This window comes from Natator depressus, chromosome 1 (genome assembly GCF_965152275.1).
Source record: "Natator depressus isolate rNatDep1 chromosome 1, rNatDep2.hap1, whole genome shotgun sequence".
Classification (NCBI taxonomy): Eukaryota; Metazoa; Chordata; order Testudines; family Cheloniidae; genus Natator; species Natator depressus.
The window spans coordinates 100030981-100051168 of record NC_134234.1 but is presented as its reverse complement, the minus strand read 5'-3'; the positions used below and the strand labels follow the sequence as shown (position 1 = coordinate 100051168).

Genomic DNA, 20188 nt, shown 5'->3' with positions numbered 1-20188 from the left:
ACCACATGGAGCAAGCGCTGTTGTTCATTCTCAGTGAACTGGAGATCTTCAGTCAGCTGTTCATTCTTGAACTTGAGATCTTTCTGATGCCTCCAGTCATTTTGCTAGGTCATCCTCTCTTAGGAAAGAGCTCACAAAAGCCTGCCTGCACTACTCCCTTCCCTAGCCAAGGGTCCTGTTCTCTACCCCAGCCCTTCTCTTTCACTTCCCTCTGGTGGGTTGATTCTGTCTTGGCCTCTGTACTTAGCACACTGGGTATTTAATACTGAGTTCCCACAGTCTGCTGTTTCCCATAGAACCCTGCTGGGCCCAGGTCTCTCTCTGGGTCTATATGGTATTCCTGATGTGCCCTCTGAGCCTTCTCCCTCTGGGCCTGGGCCAATGCTTCCTGCAAATCCAAGCATTGTTCCCTCTGCCTCTTTGCTTCCACCTGTACCTGGGTCAACTTCTGCTCTACCCAGACCAGCTAGTTAATAACTTTCCCTCAGGAGACATTGGCCTGGTCCGACTCTTGTTGGCACTTCCTCAGTGGGTTCCTCATGTCTTGGGCATTCTGGTCTCACCTCTGGGGTCTCCTTACCCTGGCTCCCAGCCTCTCTGCTTTCCTTCCCAGCCAGGCTAGGACCCTCTCAGTCCTGGGTCACTGTCCTGGTCTTTCCTGCATGAGGGCAGAGTAACCCACCCAGAGTCTTCAAGATTACAGGCCACAGCAGGTCCTTGACCATGCTGACCCAGAGTTGAGCTCTCTGGCCTGTACCTCCAGCCCAAAGTCTTCTGTGGAGTAGACTCGGGTCTCTCCATGTACATAAGAGACATGTACTGGGAGGTGTCAGTTCAGGCTAGTTGCCCTAATCTGGTTTTCCTGAACCAAGGTGTACCTGAACCCCAAGTTTACCAGATCCTTAACTACAGTTCCTTCCAGCCTGACTGTCACTACCAACAGTGGGGCCACCCCGATCTTTGGAATAGACCTGCACTGATTGGTCCCACTGTAACAATAGTTTAAGTAGTAATATTCCGTTACTGGGCAGTTCTTTTAATATGTTAGGGCTGGCCACACCTGAAGAAGACTTCCAGGTTTCCTAGCTCTTTCCCACTAGTGCTTCCCATAGGCTGCAGGGCTCCCCAGACCTCTTGCTGTCATAGTGCAGCCCCAGAGAATCTAGAATTCTCAGGGTCTTTCCCCCTTGAGAGCTTCCTTGGGTTGCCCCTTGGTGAACCTCTTTCAGTTTACCATACAGCTTGGGCATTCCTCTCCTTTGGCCTCAAAGTAGACCTCAGCTTACTCAACTGCTTCTCCCACTGAGGTGAGTTGGAAACGCCTTATGCACCTCTGTGCCCCTGCCAATTGGGCCTTCAGGAATTGCTCTAAGATCACCTGATCCAGGAGCTTCTCCACCAAGCTGGTCTCTGGACAAAACTAGCGCATCGCCAGGTCCTGTAGCTTCTGCGCCACTACACATGTTCACGCTCCTTGTGGGAACAATTCCTTCCAGAACTTGTACATGTATGCCTTTAGAGTCAGTCCCAGATTATCCAAGATGGCTGCCTTCACCACAGGGTAGGAACTTGCCTGCTCTTCGCTTACCCAGTAAGCTGCCTGTGCCTCACCTATCAGGAATGCTGCTATGCAGGCTGCCCAAGTCAACTCTTTGCAGTATGCTTCCTTTGCCACCTGCTCAAAGGTCCAGAGGAAGGCTTCGGGGTCATCTTGCAGTCCAAGCTTTGCCAGGCTCAGAACCAACGGACCACCAGTTCAGTCACCAACTGATTCTCATGTGTGGTGTGACCCAACCTCCTCTGTATCCATTCCTGCTGATCAGAGTGGATCTCCTGTCACCATTGCAGCACTGCAAACTGGGCCTTCTGTTGCCCCTGCAGGTTCTCCATTAATTGCATCAACAGGGCCTGGGTCCTCTGTTGCTGCTGCCCCCCTGATGCTGCTGGCCTGCCACCAACAGGTGGAATGCCTCTTCCATGTTGTGCCCCTTGCAGATGGGATTCTTCAGACCAACCCCTACTTCTTGTACTAGATGTAAGAGCATGGCACCTACCTCTCACAAGCACCACATCTGGTCAGTGTGTCAGTGGTCTTTAAATAATCCCAGCCCTGGTATCAGCCCATACCCCCAGGGCTTCCTCCCTGGTGGCAATGGTTTTTCCTTCTTGGTCTATTCTGGTCCCAGCTCAGCTACTAAGTAGTTCAGTTCCCCTTCTCAGGGTTTATCACTGTCTGATTGTAGGCCAGTTCCCCAGTGGCCTATGGAGGGGACCCAGGCCCTCCCACTACTTCAGGTCCCAGCCCAGGGATCCTAAGAATAGCAGCCATGTGCCACCATGTCCCTTTAACTACACTGCTTTCAGTTCCCTGGGCCACTTCCCCACAGCCCCAGCCTTCGCCAAAGCGTCATTCTTACCTCAGCTCATCTAAGTTCAGGCCCAGGAGCCAGCAAGGTGCTCTTCCTCGCTTCTATGGTCCCTGCCACAACTGAGCTGTCCATGGTGCTGCAGTTCCCTTTGGCCAGCCAGGAGCATCACTGCACACCTCTGGCTCCAGCAAGGAACTGAGTATCTCTGGCCCCGCAGCTACTTTTATATGGCCCTCCTGAGCCCTGATTGGCTGCTTCCCCTGCAGCCACTCTAGACTGCTTGGAGGACTTCTCTACTGCTCCTTTCCGGGGATAAGTGTGGCAGGACACTGAGGGCTCCAGCAAGGAGCCTCTGGGCCTAGTCTGCCCCATCACAGTCCTCCATTCCTCAGTTCATCCTAGTAGCCCTTCTTTGCACCTGTTTCAGTTTTAATTCATCTTTCTTAAACATGGGAGACCAGAATTGCACACAGTATTCCAGATGAGGTCTCACCAGTGCCTTGTATAATGATAATACTTTCCTATCTCTACAGGAAATACCTCATGTGTTACATCCGAGAATTGCATTAGCTTTTTCACAACTGTATCACATTGGCAGCTCATAGTCATCCTATAATCAAACAATACAGCCTGGTCCTTCTCCTCCTTTGTCATTTCTAACTGATATATCCCCATCTGATAGCAAAACTTCTTGTTGTTAATTCCTAAGTGCATGACCTTTACACTTAGGAATGGGATGAAATTAATAGATCCATTACTCCAGTTTTTCAGGTTGTCCAAATATTCTTGTATAATATTCTAGTCCTCCTCCATATTGACAATACCTTCCAACTTTGTGTTATTCACAGATTTTATTAATACATTCCCACTTTTTATGCAAAGATCATTAATGAATATGTTAAATAAGATCAGCCCCAAGACTAATCCTTGAGGAATTCCATTTGCAACCTCCCACCAGCCTAACAATTCATCTTTCAGAATGACCTATTGTAGTCTCCCCTTTAACCAGTTCCTTACCCACCTTCTGATTTTCATATTAATCCCCATCTTCTCCAATTTAAATATTTTCCCATGTGGAACTGTATCAAATACTTTAGCAAAATCCAAGTAGATTAGAACTATGGCATTTCCTTTGTCTAGAAAATCAGTTATCTTCTCAAAGAAAGAGATTAACTTGGTCTGGCATGATCTACCTTTTGTAAAACCATGCTGTATTTTTATCCCAATTATCCTTTACCTTTCTGTCCTTAATTACTCTCTCTTTCAGAATTTGTTCTAAGACCTTGCATACAACTGAGGTCAAAGTAATGGATAAACTGTAGTTTCCCAGAAAAACTTTTTATTTCCTTTCTTAAATATAGGTACAATATTTTCAATTTTCCAGGCATAGGGTACAACTCCTGAGTTTATAGATTTATTAAAAGCCTTGCTATTGGGCTTGCAATTTCATGTGCCAGTCCCTTTAATACTTAATATGGAGATTATCCAAGGCCCCCAAATTGGTCCCAGAAAGCAGATGTGGTTATTTCTACCTCCGTATCTTTGTTCCCATTAGCCACCCTGCTACTGCACCCAAGCTCCTCATTACCCTGATTAAAAACTGAGGCAAAGTATTTGTTTAGGTGTTGGGCCATACCTACTTTATCTTTAATTTCCACCCTACCCTCAGTGCTTAGTGGTTCTACTGTTATCCAGGGTTCTTTCAACCCAAAGCTCTTGGTAACTTTACTCTGTGCGAGGTGGTGTCAGGATATAAATCAAGGGAGACACGGCCGTCCAATTGATAGATGGCTGGCACAAACAGAACAACACAAAAGTGCTTTTAAAGCTATTCTTTACTTAGTCTCAGGCACCTACACACGTCCACAACAGGTTAGTAACGCCCAGCCCTCAATAATTTCCTAAGTTGGGTGTGGCTCTTGAGTGGCACAGTGGTAGTCTTCCGATGCCAATCTTCTGTCTGCTGGTGGGGACCACAAGATGTGTCCAGAGGGAGAGTCCCTGAAGAGTCCAACTACCCAAAACTTTCTTCCCTTATTTATTCATTAGTATTACAATAACAAGTCACTCAAAGAAAACTTGTTAAGCAAGCAATTTCAAAGGTTAAGCAAGAAGTTTCCTTCTGATCATCAATTAGCCAGATGTGTTTTTTCAGAGTTTGCATGCCTTGCGGCCCTGACAGACACATCCCTGAGGGCACATATAGACAAGCTTCCTGTTTTCCTAAAATGCATATCACAGCAATTTCAACAGAGATCTCATCAGGAAGGACGCGGGGTCAAGCTGCCCTTTCTGTGGCACCCAAAACCCCTCCCCTCCTGACTCAGTCATGCTAAGGTTGCTGCATAGGCCCACTTACGGCCTGCTAGCTTGGCTACTTCTAGCAATAAGCAGTAGTGGTTTGGGCACTTTGCGGGTTTGCCAAGATCTCCCCATATGCCACTTCTCTTTTTCTTCTTTTCTTTTTATTTATATAAAGTATCTTTTTTCTGTTGGTTTTAATTTCCTTTGCAAGGTCCAGTTCTGCTTGGCTTTTGGCACTTCTCACTTTGTACTTAAATCCATCCTATTTAGGAAAGCATAAAGGCCCGTGCTTAACTTTAAATATGTCCTTTAGTCCAAGTGACTAAACGTATACCTAATCACCTTTCCTGATTAGGGATGCTTTCCTGAATTGGAGCCACTGCTCACACAAGTAAAAGTTAGTACAGCTAGAGACATTAACTCACACTGTCCCCTCTCTTCAAACTGACAACTGTGGCCAATGGCAAAAAAGTACCATAGGGAGCCAAACTATCAACAAGTGGGAGAGAGACAGTTCCAAAGCCATGATGGAAGAGCAGACTCTCTCTCGAGTTGGATGTTCCTTTCCTTGGACAACCCTGGGTTCCCCGATGTTGGAGGCCATATTTCCTATGTCTGGAGCCCACAGCCACTGGAGAAGTTACAATATGGCCCTATATTTCACATACAAATGCCGTTAAATTGACCCAAAGAAATCCTAACATTTAACTCCTCAGCAAGATCTGATCTCTAAGTCTCTGTGCCAAAGTGTGTTTATCTATTCAGTTAAGCTTAAATTGTAAGGATGATATTTAATTTAACAAGGTTTCAATGATTTCCATAATAAACCTACTAAAAATGGGGGGTGGGAGGAATTTGAATTTGTAAAGGTTTTATATTTACAATATTGTTTTAAGAAATGTGGAATAATGTTAGTTTTCCATCATTATTATAGCTGATACAATTTTTTTTTCCTAAATGAATCCCCTTCCCATAGCAGAGCAATATATTCCAAACAAATCAGTGGTAAATATGGAATGTACCAAAAATCCCAATTGCAGCACGTTTCAAGACTGTGCTGGAGTTCAGCACACAATAAATAGAATCCAGAGGTCAGAGTCAATAACATAACTGATATGACTTGACATTTTCATATTTTTAAACAAGGGTCTTAAAAGGAAGCTGTCAAGTCCTTTCACTTCAGGAATTTTAAACAAGCTTTTGAATAAAAATTGTATTTTTACTAGAATGTACAGCACTGGAGTTGGTGCAGGTTTAGTTGATTGTCCTCGTAATGAAAATTTTCTCTGTATGTATCCACATATGAAAAAAAAGCATATGCGTGTGAGGGAAAATGGTCTTGTGGTTAAGGCACTGGACTGGGACTGAGGAGATTTAGGTTTGCTTCCTAGTTCTCCTACAGATTTTTGTGTGACCTTGATAGGTCTGTAAATGGGGATAATACTTTCTTTGTCTATTTAGGCCCTGATCCTGCAATTAACACATGATCAGAGCCTCAGATTGTAAGCTTTGCTGAGGGGAGGGACTATCTCTAATTTTTAATACAATGCCTAGCAGAGTGGTACCCTGATCTTGGTAAGGTCCTTCAAGCACTACTGTGATACAAATAATAATGCCTTCTATTGTCATACTGCATGTGTATTTCTGTGGAGGGCACTGTATGCAAGTTATATTTACTTTTTCATTATTCAGTGCTAAAAAGGTTCTCTTTGAAATCTGGGGTGTGGGTATCTGTTGCAGGGTTGGTACACCTATCACACTTAGGGTATGGGGGAAGGGTACGACAGCCCCGGAGCTGAGTCCAAATGACCACACTGAGCCTCAGGATAGTGTGGCCTAATAGCCGGAGTCAATAAGGTGGCCCTCCCTTGCAGGGCTGCATGATGGCCTTGTGGCCAGAGTCAATATGGCTGCCCTCCCTTGCAGGGCTGCGTGGCCTAATGGCCAGAGCAATACGGCTGCCCTCTTCTGCAATGTTTCCAGCAGCAGCCAGACAAGGCCTTATAGACCCCATCACAGGAACAATGAGATAATCACCCAAACACATCCAAAAAACTCAGAAGAAACAAACAAGATAAATGAGCTGCACCTCCAGTTGTCAGTCAAGCCCTTTTCATCTTTCTCCTCTAGCTCTCTCTTTCTTTTTGTGTATCTGACGAGGCCACAGCTCTCACAGGTTTTGACAGGACTTGGCAAAGTCCACTTGGCACTTCAGGTTCATCAATGCCCAGCAATAGTACCAGGAAATTGTAGATAATTGGAAAGTCTTTCATGTTCATTAAAATCCCTAAAATAATATAGTCTCAGAATAATAATATAGTCTCAATTTAGGAATAATCTAGCCATTTAAATTCAGCAGACAAGCCTAGCCTGGAGTATTTCATATGCTCAGCTACAAGAAGGAAGCCTGCTTCCTTTATGGGAACTAGAGGACAGACAGCTCTAGAAGGAGAAAGGGTTTTAAGGGTTAAAGCAGTAATCGGGGGCGGGGGGAGGATGTAAATTCTATACCTAGATTCCACATTTACATATTTCAATACACCCAACAATTTGCAAAGCTTAAGGTACATTACAAATTTATTTATCAGCTCATTGTACCAAAATAAATAAAATTCATGGTCAAATTGAGGTAATCGGAAAGTTATTTAAATTTGAATATATTGACCTTATAGAATCAGCAAAAGCAATCTTGTGAGAGAGAAAAACAAACAAAAAATCCAACCAAATATAGCTTCCTAGCACCTAAAGGGTGAAGAGCAACTCCATGGTGGATCATAAAGATCTAATTATATATGTTCATTGGTTAGACGGTAGGAGGGTATGCAGTGAAAAACCGAAGACAGACAGAAATGAAGAAACCTTCTCCATTATGATAGGTTGCAGGATTGAAGTCTTAATGAAGAGCATTAAGAATCTTGAAAAGCAGTGGCCTACATGCTAGAGGCATGAACAGAGTTAAACTGTTTTTTTCTGCTACCATCTCACATGACAGTGTCCTTTGCAATGAATCTATGTCCTTGTATCAATACTGTTCTGAGAAAGTCTGTGTCCCTCTTGCCAAAGTGAAGATTAAACAGAATATGGAACCTGAAAAGGGAGGGAAGGGCCAGAGATCTGGGATCCTAACCTCATTGATCCAACTCAGAAGGACTCCCCTCTAAGTTCACCTGTAGCTCTACACCCCCCTCAGCCAAGCCAGGGCAGCACAGCAGAACCATCTTAGGTGGTAGTGTTGGGTATTGGCCCTAGCTGTGCTGTGCGTAAAGCAGCATTAGCACCCTGCAACCTACAGGGAAGCATGCCACTCATATGGCTCCTCTTTGGCTTCTTTCCTAACTGAGCCTCACATATTTTTTCTCATGGCTCATGAGGATGCATAGGTATTTTGACAGAAGGAATTGTGCAAGCACAGCAGATGGTAGCAACTTGTGTAACCAGTTGCCTGCCCCTTTATGGCACCCCATGGCTTTTTCGGTGGATTCACCCTCTTCCTCTCTCTGCAGCAGCAAAAGGGGTAGATATGAGCATAAATTTGTATACAAATCTACGTTATTGCACTGCATACCTAACAAAAAATTCAAGTCAGATGTTGTCTATTTGACTCCTGATTCTTCTCATGTAATTAATTACAATGAAGGAAAAATGCCCAGCTCTATCAGTGGGAAGGCAGGTGTATAAATGTAACCAAATGCTATGCAAACCATCAGATACATTTTTAAGTGTTAGTGGTTTGAGGTCCTCTGACAAGGATGTAAAATGCAAATCATCCTGCCTACGCATTTATAGAATAAATTTAAATATATTTAACTCAAATTGGCTAATCTTGTCCCTAATGCAACACCTATATATTCTAAATTGTGTGAATGTTAGACTTGCTTCTCCACTGCTGTAAGGTTGAATTCCAATACCTTTCTGTATTTCATAACTGGAGTGCACACGCGCACACAAATCCTTTGGGGCTGAAATTTTGTATGACTCTTCTTTGCCCAAAGGCCTTTTTTTCTTTAAACCAGATTAAAATACTTTCCCAGTGTGTTTCAAACACAGTTTTTGCTCATTCTGGTTTTGAAACCATTTTTTTTTTCAAACTTGACTTGTTTTGTAGATCTCAGTAATATCTACAAAGGAACAAGTCAAGGAAAATTGGTCATTATCTTTGATGATATGAAGACTGAGAGGTGTGTGCAGGTGTGTGTGCGCGCACACAGTAGGGTTTCCAGCTGGGTTTTATTGCTCAGCCTAAACAAAAGGTTGTGCTGCAAGACATCTTTGTTTGATTTAATCATGCAGAGAACTTGAAAGTTTGATAAATATTTCAAACACTTTAGGAAAACTCTTGCAGATATTGCTGGTGGTACTGCTCACCAACAAGCCATATATGTTGACTAGAAGACTGAACATAAGGCTGGTAGCCCAAACATTTGTGTTATATTTCCACGTCTGTCAGTGATTTTTACAGTTCATAAAATATATTGCACATTACAAACATTATTTAGTTAGCTGACAAAACCCCCTCTGTTGGTAAATATAATCATATCTATTTTATGGAAAGAGAGTCGGAATCTCAAATAGTTTAGAACCATCAAGTTAACCTAAGTGGGATCCAGCTGCAACCAGCTCGGGCCAACTGAGAATTTGCCAAGCTTGGGAGAACATTAGGCCCAATTAATGAAAGGAAATGCATCTGTATGGTTTTCCAAATTTGAGTATTTTTTTAAATAATTTTTTTAAACAATTTTAAACAATTTTTTAATTGGTTTTTAAATTGTAACAAATAGTTTTAGTGATAATTTGTGAGTATCTCTATTTGTAGACAATTAGCACTTTAGAAATATCAACTTGCTCTATCATCTCGATGAAAGTACGCTGTATGTTATACAAACAGGAATTCTGTCATTTTCATTTGAATGTTCTGCTTATAGTCAAAGTTTGAGAATTTACAAATAAGTGCCATTTGTTCATAAAAATTAGAAAAATGAGAAATGCCTGTCATCCATTTTGATGAATCTAGGCCATTATCCCCTTTGCTTGACTATTCAGAACATACCATTATTTTTTGCTAAATGTTATTCCAGCTATTTCCTTTGCTCTATAGATCCTCAAGTAGACATCATTTCAAATCTTGGCAAGGTATGAACTCTGACATAGAAAGCCATGATTTGAATCAGTAATTGAAACACTTGTTTTTCCTCTTGTGTATTCTCCTAGGTTGCTTTTACAGTTCTCTTTGACTTAGAAGCTCTTCTGAAGATCTGGTGCTTGGGCTTTACTGGATACATCAGCTCATCTCTTCACAAATTTGAACTGCTGCTTGTAATTGGAACTACTCTTCATATTTATCCAGACCTCTACCATTCCCAGTTTACATATTTTCAGGTACAGTCAACTAATTTTAAGATTTTTGTTTAAATACTTTATTCAGGCACACTAAAAATGTTATCCACAAACAGTAATACATATTCCCATCTGCGCTTTCCTTTGTTTCTTCCAGTGTTCTCATATTGCTGAATCACTTTGAATAAGTCTTTAAAATAATAATAATTCAAACAATTGTCTCTTTTTAAATCTGTGGATCTACGGAGACCTTACAAGAGTAGGCCTCTATCTGAGTAAGCAGATCAGCCCCCTATCCTTCTTTGCAGCTCTCATTTCCAACTTCCGCTATACTGCTTCATCCTGGCTTTGGTCTAATTTGGCCACAATTCTTCATTCACCTTTGCACGCACACCACTTCTTACTGCATGTCCTCCCACTGACCCTTAATGTCCACAAGTGGCTTGCTTGTTATTGGCCCTCAGTTCCCCATAAACTTACTTTTGATTCCATAGACACTGCTCTACCAGCTGTCACCTTCCCATGTTACTTTCCTAACTAGGAGATTCTCTGCCTCAGTCCCTTCTGGATCTTCTAAAGCCATTTCCCCAGCTCCACCCTGGATCCTGACATTTTGCAATCATCAGGTTATTCCTAATCTATTTATGGGGGCTGTCCTGCCCATTCCTGCTGGAAGTCCCTGGTGGAACACAAAGAGAGAGAGAGATTCCTTGGGGTTGACCCATTTTCAGGTTGTAAGTGAGCTCACATTTGTCCTTTGTTAGCCTAGCCGCCATACCAACTAATTCCCTGTCCCTCCTTCTTGGATGAGTATGTCCTGTAGGGTCAATCTTGTTGTGGGAAAAGGCCCATAGGTTCACTATATTGTAGTATAATCTCAAGTGTAAGGTGTCAGTTACTGAGTCTAGTAATCCTTTCTTTAAAAAGGCTAAAACAATTATTTTGGCATTGGAAAATCACAACCTTACCTGAGAACTACAGGACACAGCTTTTTAGACTTGTCAGACATTTTAGCTATAAGAGGATTCTGGGAATTGTAGTTCAGATAATAGCAAGTAAAACAGTGATGCTTAGAGAGACCAAAATACCTTCACGGTAGTTTCAGTGATATATGTTGCATTTATAAGTTTAAAAAATTAGAACAGATTCATATCCATCTATTATTTAGAAATGAGTTGAAGCAAGAGATTAGTAATTAATAATGAAAAGGGTAAATAATAAATGACATAGATAAATCTTACAGAAAAGTATTATAAACTATGATGACACATAGTACGGTCCGCTGAAATGTAGTGATGAACTTTGACAGATTGTGAAAAACTGCACAAAGCCTATTCACATTCTCTTTACATGATTCTACAAAATTGGTCAGGAAAACCTGCAAGGCTACAAGATCTCTGACCCTGGCACACAGCCCCACAGGAATTGAATGTTTTTAGATGGTGGCACTTTAGATCTTGCTGAGATTACATGCTATCAGAATACTCAGCACAATGCCACTCAAGGGCATGATGTAACTCTCAAACATATGAAAATGAATACCTTAAACTAAACCACTGTACTTCTATTGCACAAATGTAAAATAAACAATCAGACAACAGTAAGTTGGAACTCTCAGATATTACAAGCAGCAAACACATTAACTCACCGGTGGAATATTTCTTTAATCAGAACCCACTTACAGCTTGTGGTCTCTTTCCAGGAAGTTTGAATATTAAAATATAAATTTTACGTATTGGACAAAATAATTGTGGTCATCGCTAACTCTGTAGAATAGAAGGGGGAAATTACTGCCTGAATCTGGTCCTTCCGTCTTTTTCTTGCTCTGATAATATCTGTCTAGATAGATCTTTTTTCATATATTTATACATTTGGGGTGGGATTATCTAAAAGCACTCACTGTTGGCCTAACTATATTCCCATTGCAATATGGGAGTTTTAATACAGACTTCAATGAGAACAGAGGTGTGTTGTTGCTGAGTGTTTTTGAAAAATCTCCCCCCGCCTTGACTTTATGACCAATTTTTCACAAAGGATTAAAATGTGTAATTTGCATGCCTTCTACATTTAAAAGAAAATCGTTCATGGTGACACATAGTTAGAGTGAGTCAGCCCCGTATTTCCTGCAAATGCAAAATAACATGAAATAAAATGAAAAACAATGATTAAAATGACATAAAATGAAAAACTCCCCAGTGTAGGCATTTTAACCTGCCAGACCGGATCACAACATTACTCAGGACTGGCCCGGCCACTCCTCTGCCAGCATGACTGGTGGGGTGGGTGGGCCAAAAGTGAATGGCATTGCAACCCCATGCACCACGCCACAATTCTTGGAGCTGGGAGGTGGGCTGAGCCCTTTGGGTCAGGAGCCCCTGCTGCATGGTGAATGCAGGCTCACTCTACAACCACCCCTCAGCCCCCAGGGTCTTTTACTGCCCTGGGGACAGGACCTGAGAAAATGAAGTAACAACTAATTCCGAGAAATAAAATGAAAAATTATAAAAAAATTTCACAGAACTCTAACTATCAGCATAATTCTAGTGAAACAGAAGTGAGCAGCACTAAAAGTATATTCAGGTATTGATATTAATTTCTGACTCCTAAATTACAGAGATTAAAACAATGTTAGAAACCAAACTTAAAATGATATTTTTATTTATTAAAAATAATGTTAAGTGGTTGGGAGGGTGTTTTGTTGTTGTTTTTGTTGTTACCTTAAAACACTACAGGTGAACTCCCGGCCCTGTCAAAGTCAATAGCAAAATTCTCATTGACTTCACTGGGGCGGGATACCTCCCTACATTCTCCAAAAAAACCCAAACCTGTCCTCTGGACCCATTATGAAATAAAGGGCACTTGCTGTTTCATCACAGAGTTTTTTTAAGATGTAGTTTTCATAGAACTATCTATCTGAAAAGACATACGTTTTATAAGCAGAAGCACCTGCTACACTGAAAGATCTGGGTCACATTCCACAATCCAAATCCCCTTGTAGGCATATGACACAGAGGTTGGAAAATACCTTTGTCAGCATGCAGGCATGTATACACCATGTTCCCAAACAAGCAGATTTCTAGCAAGCTATGTAACGTATCTCCAGTTCAATTAAGGTCAAAAAGTAATGTTCACAGGGATACTTCTGGAGGCTAGACAGATCTTCAGGTATTTTAATATTAATGGTGACAGGGTTGCTGTGTTCCCAGTCAACCAAAAAAATGTAGCTAAAAAGAGTTCCTTGTTGAATACCCCCTAGTTTATCAAACAGAACTTTTTTTCACCTTCCTAGTCTTCCCTAATGTCTATCATAGTCTACATTATTTATTTGCCTTCACAGATAACCTCTTGCCAACACATGAGTTACTCTTCACCACGCTAGGCATTACTCACCTTCTTAACCACCTCTCTGTGCACATCAATATTAATTCTTGTTCACAGCAACATGCAAACCGTTCTGTGCCAGAAAATTAGCAGTAAAGCAAATTTTCTGCAACCCTGATCCAAAAGGCCTTCATAGTTAATGGAAAGACTCCATGTTTTATGTATTACAGCAGTCTTATAAAGGGTTTTTTTGGAACGGAATGGAGTGGAATATATTGTGTTTTGAAGGCAGAAGGTGGTGTTTTTTATTGGGGAAAAAATATTATAGAGTCACCTTCTGAGGTAAACATAACTACATCTTGAGAGAGGCATTCTTAGAAATTTTATGTAACAAAACTTGTGCGTTCTTTTTTAATTTTCATTTTGAATTGCGGTACAAAATCTTTATATATTTTACCCCCAAAAGTACACACCATCTATGTAAAAATCTTAAAAAAGAAAATTTGTATGTATTAGCCTATAGCATGGAAAACAAAAATGTCATTACAGTAAAACTTTGCTAGATTTAATTTGTCTCCTAATGAAAACAAATGAAATAGCAAAATAGCACCAATAAAGATTAATGTGCTACTTAAAGGTCAGTTAGACCTCTTTAGGCGGAGAAAAAAGAAAGCTAGGTAAGACAATTAAATCTAAAACATAACTCAGAATACAAACCAGTGGTTCAATCCTAGTCCCATTGAAGTCAATATCAACATTCACATTGACTTCAGTGGGGCTAGGATTTCACCCCAGGAGTAGTTCTGTTGAGTAAAGGTATCATTTTTACTCAGCCACACTTCAAGGGAGAATTGTATATTAAAAAAATCAATGGTTTCAGGCCAAACTCAATCTACCACTTTCCGAGCAGCCAATATAAAGTACACAGGTTGCGCCTAATATGATCACAGCATCTTAAATCCGTGAGCAAATGTGGTGCTGAATTCTGAACAAGTTGCAAGCTATAGAGAAGCCCTCCTAAGCAGCGGTAATAAAACACCAGTCATGGGAGCGTGTGTTCCTGTTACAAAATAAATAAGTGGGTAGCAGTAGCCTATGCAAATTACACAACAGAAAAAACACATTAGACCCTCATGCAAACAACACATGGTTTACCATGGAAATGATACAGTCACTCCAGGATTCTTAACCTAGCTCACTAAAGGAAGAGAGAACTTCCTCATAACATCAGCTTGTGTCCAGAAGCAAGACTTCTATTTACCCCATACTGGGGACAAGGCAGCTGTGATACATCCAGCTGGTAGTGTCATTCCGTGACGGAGATGTGCAGAATGTATGGGGTCCATGGGGCATGAGAGACATGTATTTGTTTAGATCGCAAGCTGTTTGGGGCAGGGGCTCTCTTTTTATTGTGTGTTCGTATTGCACCTAGCACAATGGCGTGCTGGTCCATTACTAGGATTCTGTATGGTACCAATAATAATAATAATTAATAATGAGACAGCTGTGTATCACCAGCATACTGGTGATATTCTCCCCATGTTGAGAAACTATGTCACTGGAAGGTCTCTCATTGAATGTAGTATTAACAATCATGCATGTTAGCTAATGAAACATTTAATGATTTATATTTTATAGTACCTCGTGCAACTCTTTGCATTGAGATTCAGGGTTAACTTCCTCTTAGGTCATTGTATGGGCAGACTATCTGTGGGGATACAGGTGCATGCTCTCTGCATGAATATATAGCCCAGTGTTCAGTGTTACAAATACATTCTCTTAAGAGCCACATGGTTTTATTTTTTTTATTGGTACACTGGAATTGTAAAAGATTGTGGATCAAGGCTATTCATATAGAAAGGGAAAAATACCAAGGGAAGCAATGAGCTAAAAAGAGTATAATTTTTTTATCAAACGCATGGCTCTGAGCAATAGGAGGAAACTTCAATAAAAATGCTGCATCATCCTAGATTAATTTCAGACTAGGAATAAGATATATTTTTTAACAGGGCACATAGATTAACCATTGGAACAATTTAACTAGAGGTGTAGTGGATTCTTGATCACTTCTTATCTTTAAATCAAGACTGCTTGTCTTTTAAAAAGGTATATTATGGCTCAAACAGAAGTTATGGTCTTGATACAGAAATTGTTGGGTGAGGTTCTTTAGCCTGTGTATGCAGGTCAGATTAGATACATGATCATAAAGGTCCCCTCTGGCCTTAATATCTGTGAATCTATTAAAATTGATGGATAATATAATCAGACAAACTAATATGATTGTAATTGTATTTTATCTTTTCCTCTCTCTTTGCAGGTGCTTAGGGTAGTTCGACTTATAAAGATTTCTCCTGCTTTGGAGGATTTTGTGTATAAGATATTTGGACCTGGAAAAAAACTTGGGAGCTTGGTTGTATTCACTGCCAGCCTTTTAATTGTAATGTCAGCAATTAGTTTACAGATGTTCTGCTTTGTGGAAGAACTGGACAGATTTACAACTTTTCCAAGGGTAAGTATAAGAAGGATTGACTACTTCACTAGTTATGTTATTACAGGTCTATCTTTCTGTCTAATCTAGTTTTCATCACGATGAAAGCTTATTACCTTATAGAAGATCAAATAACAGTGTGGTCTTTGCTGTGTGGTTCTGTTTTCCTGCAGACCCACAATAGTAAAGAGAAGTTTGAGTTGGGCTGTTTTGTTTGTTTGTCTATTGCTGAAGGAAGTCTAGGGTGTACAGATGTAGATATAATGGCACAGCAAAAAGTATGGGTCTGACAATGGTCAAGGATACAATGGAGAGAGTATGCATGTGTGGAATAGTGTATACGTGTGGAATGTTCCACTTGGACATGATATATAACTAGGCTTGGCAGAAATCAATTTTAATGACTTATAATAGTTACAGATATTAATTTTGATTTTTAAGCATTTTTAAAATTTTAATCTATTTAAAATTTTAACAGTTGTGGGAAATTATGGGGGAGGGGCAAGCAATAATTAATAGCGGTAAACGTTGAGGCTCAAAAAGTTAAATCTTTATAACCATTAAAAAAACAAATTGTCAGCATCACATGTCAAAATATACACAGTATATATCCTTAATTCAAACTCTAGTAAGTTCTTCAGCATTTTTCTTACTTTGCCTATCCGCAGAATTTGATTATCAATGGAAGTATTTTTGCCAGTTTATGTATGCAGTGAAATCGACGATTACTGATATTTACCAATAAATAGCTAATACTTTCAAGCCTATATGTACCTTTGGTATTATGAAAAATGGTTGCTCTTGATATGCACAAGAATGTGTATTTTAGGCAAGGTTGTAAAACCTGCCTGCATTGTAAAAGTATGCATCCACCTTTTGGGCATAAATAAATGGATACTGTGGGCATGACATGAAATCAGAATGAAACTCTGAAATTCAGTGGAAATTGTAGCTAATATAGTTAGTGAAACACACTGTTTTGAATGAAAATACTGCCATTTCTTTAATACTATATTAGACTGAGTGTACATGGATTGGTTCCATTGACACTTTATTGCTTTCAATCATCCTATATTGGTTTCATAGTATATCTGTTTTAGTGAAAGTGTATTGATTGGAACAATTAAATAGGAATGAATAAGGCAGCCTCAAGAGTCATGCATTTAACAAACAAAATAGTTAAGCAACAATTTCTAATGATCTCCTTTATTACATGTCTGGGATGTTAGCCACCAAAAGTGAGACAAAAAATAGATATGCTAAGGGAAGAAATGTTATGCTACAATTCCAATTCTAGAAAGCCTGGCTAGAAAAAGAGTTAGTAGGGTCATTGCAAATGTAATTAGGTTTCATTTTCAAACACTGGAGAAGGGAGAGAAAACAGAACGCTATGAGGCAAGTGTATAAAAAAAATAATCAGGCTTCTGCCTAATTGCAGTGATAATGCCACGAGTTATACTGTACTGTCAACTCCAATGTATAGTTTTAGGAGAACCTTTGATAATAAATTGAAAGTCTGAAACTTCTGTGCACTTGATTTCTAGCATGTGTTTAAGTTTTGAACTACGAAAATGTCAGTGAAAATCCCTAAGAGAATTATAGTTACATAATCAAGGTAAGAGATCCTCACAGCAACTTGCAGATTTTAACTGACGTATTGATCTGTGAAAGATCAAGTTTAAACAAACATTGTCAAGCTCTACCATGCTATTAGTAAACTTTTACATTAATGTGGGCATTTTTATCCACATTTATTTTATTAACATATTCATTTTGGCAAAGGTATGTAGGTACTGAAATATACTGTCCAAAGGAAAAGAGGATATTCCTGTTAATGGATTATTAAGATGCTAAAAGACAAAAATATGAATTTAATATTTTTCTGCTTGAATTCTCAATTGAATATAAGATGGATTACCAATAGCAGTGTATCAGTGGAAGTCAAATTAAAATGTTTTAAAATTCATCTCATATGATAGTTTGACTTAATAGTCTTCAGTTATTCTTTTTCTGAATATTATTCTTTTACTGTATACAAATTCACTAAAGCATAAGGGTTTGGGAAATATAATCGGTAATGTGTGTTTTCCTTTTGTAGTTCTACTGCTTTGGGACCTCTGATGTAATGAATGAAAATTTACTGTTAAGAAAATTGAATTTGGGGTGAAATTTGACCTGTCAATGTCTCTTTAAAGTGTCTCCCTCTGACAAAGGTTGGGGGACTACCGTTAACATAGTAATCTCATTGATTTCAGTAAGATTCTTCAACTGAATGACTACAGAATCCGTCTTGCGGCAAACATACATACAAGTGCACATAAAATTATAAAATTATTCTGTTTAAAGGTTCTGGAATGTATTATTTTCAAATCATGCTTGCAAAAATAGCTTTACTATCAGAGAGGGCAAGCATGACGTTGGGTTCATATATGCAGAGTGTGTTATTGTAGATTTATAGGGGCTTGCCCTGATGCAAGAATTAATCTGAAATGGCAGGCACAATTGATATGGTGGGTTTTTGCAGTTCCTGAAATGCTGAGGACTGTTACACTTACAAAAAGGATGACAATGTAGGGTAAATTTTGAACCTTAACACTAAAGTCCCTTTGACACTGAAACAGTAGACTAAAAATAAAATCCGCCCTTAACCATAAATATCCTACAATGAAGCACAGTATGGGTTTTGGAAACAATAGGCCTCCTTCTTTCACTAATGCCTATAAATTGCATGTTTTCATATGGTTGTCTGAACAGTCAATAAGCACAAGGTCAGTGTTGCTCTGGTTACAAATTTCAGTGTTCTTTTGATCGGTGCTGCTTCTCAGATGGCCTGACTTCATCTTTATGTCTATACTAAGTGCACAAAATACAGATGTTTACTTTACTGCTATTAACAGATCCATCTTCTTTGTATTTTTAGGAACCATCTCCCCAAATGAATAAAATAGCAAAGTATTCTACAGTGTCTTGTATAGCATTATTGAGCTATATTGTGCCTTGGTTTACACACTATACAGTGATCAAAATATTCCATTTGAGCAATATTTTTTAAGTCTAAATTAAGTGAAAGGCCAGACACTACACTGAAAAACAAACCACTGCTGGGAAGTGTTGTTACTGTATCCAGATAGATACTCTGTCACAATTACCTTGATTTGCTTTAAGAGAACAACAAATTAAGACATGAAGAAAGAAAAAACACCATTTCTGTCTTCTCAGCCTGTATGAGCCCTAGAGAGAAAAAAAAGGGCAGCTGAACTATAGGTACAGAGAGCGAGAGATGTTGAAAGATATAAATAAGTTAGGTACCGAACTTCCATTTGTGCCTTTGAACAGCTCTGCTAAGACTGCTTAGAAATTTCAAGGTGAACTACACAGAAAATAGAAGGGATCATTGCAGTTTCATAGTTACCTACACCTCTGAAAGCAGATTGCATTTCTCTGAATCTTGGGGACAAACATTAGCTGCTCCAGTGTGAGTGAAAAGAGGATCAGAATTTAAAAATGGGTCCAAAATAACATAGAAACCCATGGTCAAATCCTGTCCCCATTGAAGTCAATGGCAAAACATCCATTGACTTTAGTATGATCAGGATTTCACTCCTGGGGCTGAGGCTGAAAGAGGCTCAGCTAGAGACACATTAGTTCCACACAATCATAAAAAAAATGTTTTTGTTAGTTCTTAAATGATGAATTGTTTACTCTTTAGAGCCATTACTATGTAATACCTATTGAGGTGTTTTTACAGGCTGACCTTTCTTATCATGGTATGTTACTGAATTCTTCTTGGGTATGTAGCAGGGTGGAAGAGGGGAGTGGTAGGGGAGAGAGAGCAAGCATTTATACAACAGTGGTCCTAAATCCTCATTTTAGATTTTAGTGGGACTGCTCATGAGGAAGGCCAATAGGATTTGGCCCATGATACTTTGCATACAAGCATACTTATTGAACAAGTGCTCTGTAAGTGAACCTTAGATTTTGTAAAACTACACATTTCCCCCCTTTATCTATAGTCATTTGTGGGGCATTATCTGTTTAATGGATGGACAAAAAAATCAGAATTGTCACTTTGACTCACACATTTCATATAACATGCCCTATTTGCAGATCTTCTACTTCATACAAATGCAGTTTGACGGCCATCATCAAAACAGCTAATTAAGTAATGGGGCATAAAGACTCATAGAAACTGACAGTCTTTTCCATAACATGAATTAATTCCGAAGTCCTCCATTTGCATAAATCTCTAAGTCTCATTTTCACAGCTGTTAGTTCTGTCAGCTAGATAGTTGCATTTCATTTTAACATAAATGGTTAGAAATGTACCTTTCAACTAAAAATATCTTTTTCTGAAAGGAAGATTGCTGGGTAC

The 20188-nt window shown here is 39.6% G+C and overlaps 1 protein-coding gene across 4 annotated transcripts in view; it reads left to right on the top strand.

Moving 5' to 3' along the window:
- The window catches only part of NALCN (sodium leak channel, non-selective), a 350272-nt gene that overhangs the window by 205284 nt on the left and 124800 nt on the right, over positions 1-20188 (top strand). For all 4 annotated transcript variants that reach the window (XM_074963156.1, XM_074963170.1, XM_074963152.1 and 1 more), the window contains 2 exons: positions 9882-10049; positions 15646-15837. In XM_074963156.1, the coding sequence (XP_074819257.1) occupies positions 9882-10049; positions 15646-15837 (360 nt within the window). The remainder of the gene's footprint in view (positions 1-9881; positions 10050-15645; positions 15838-20188) is intronic.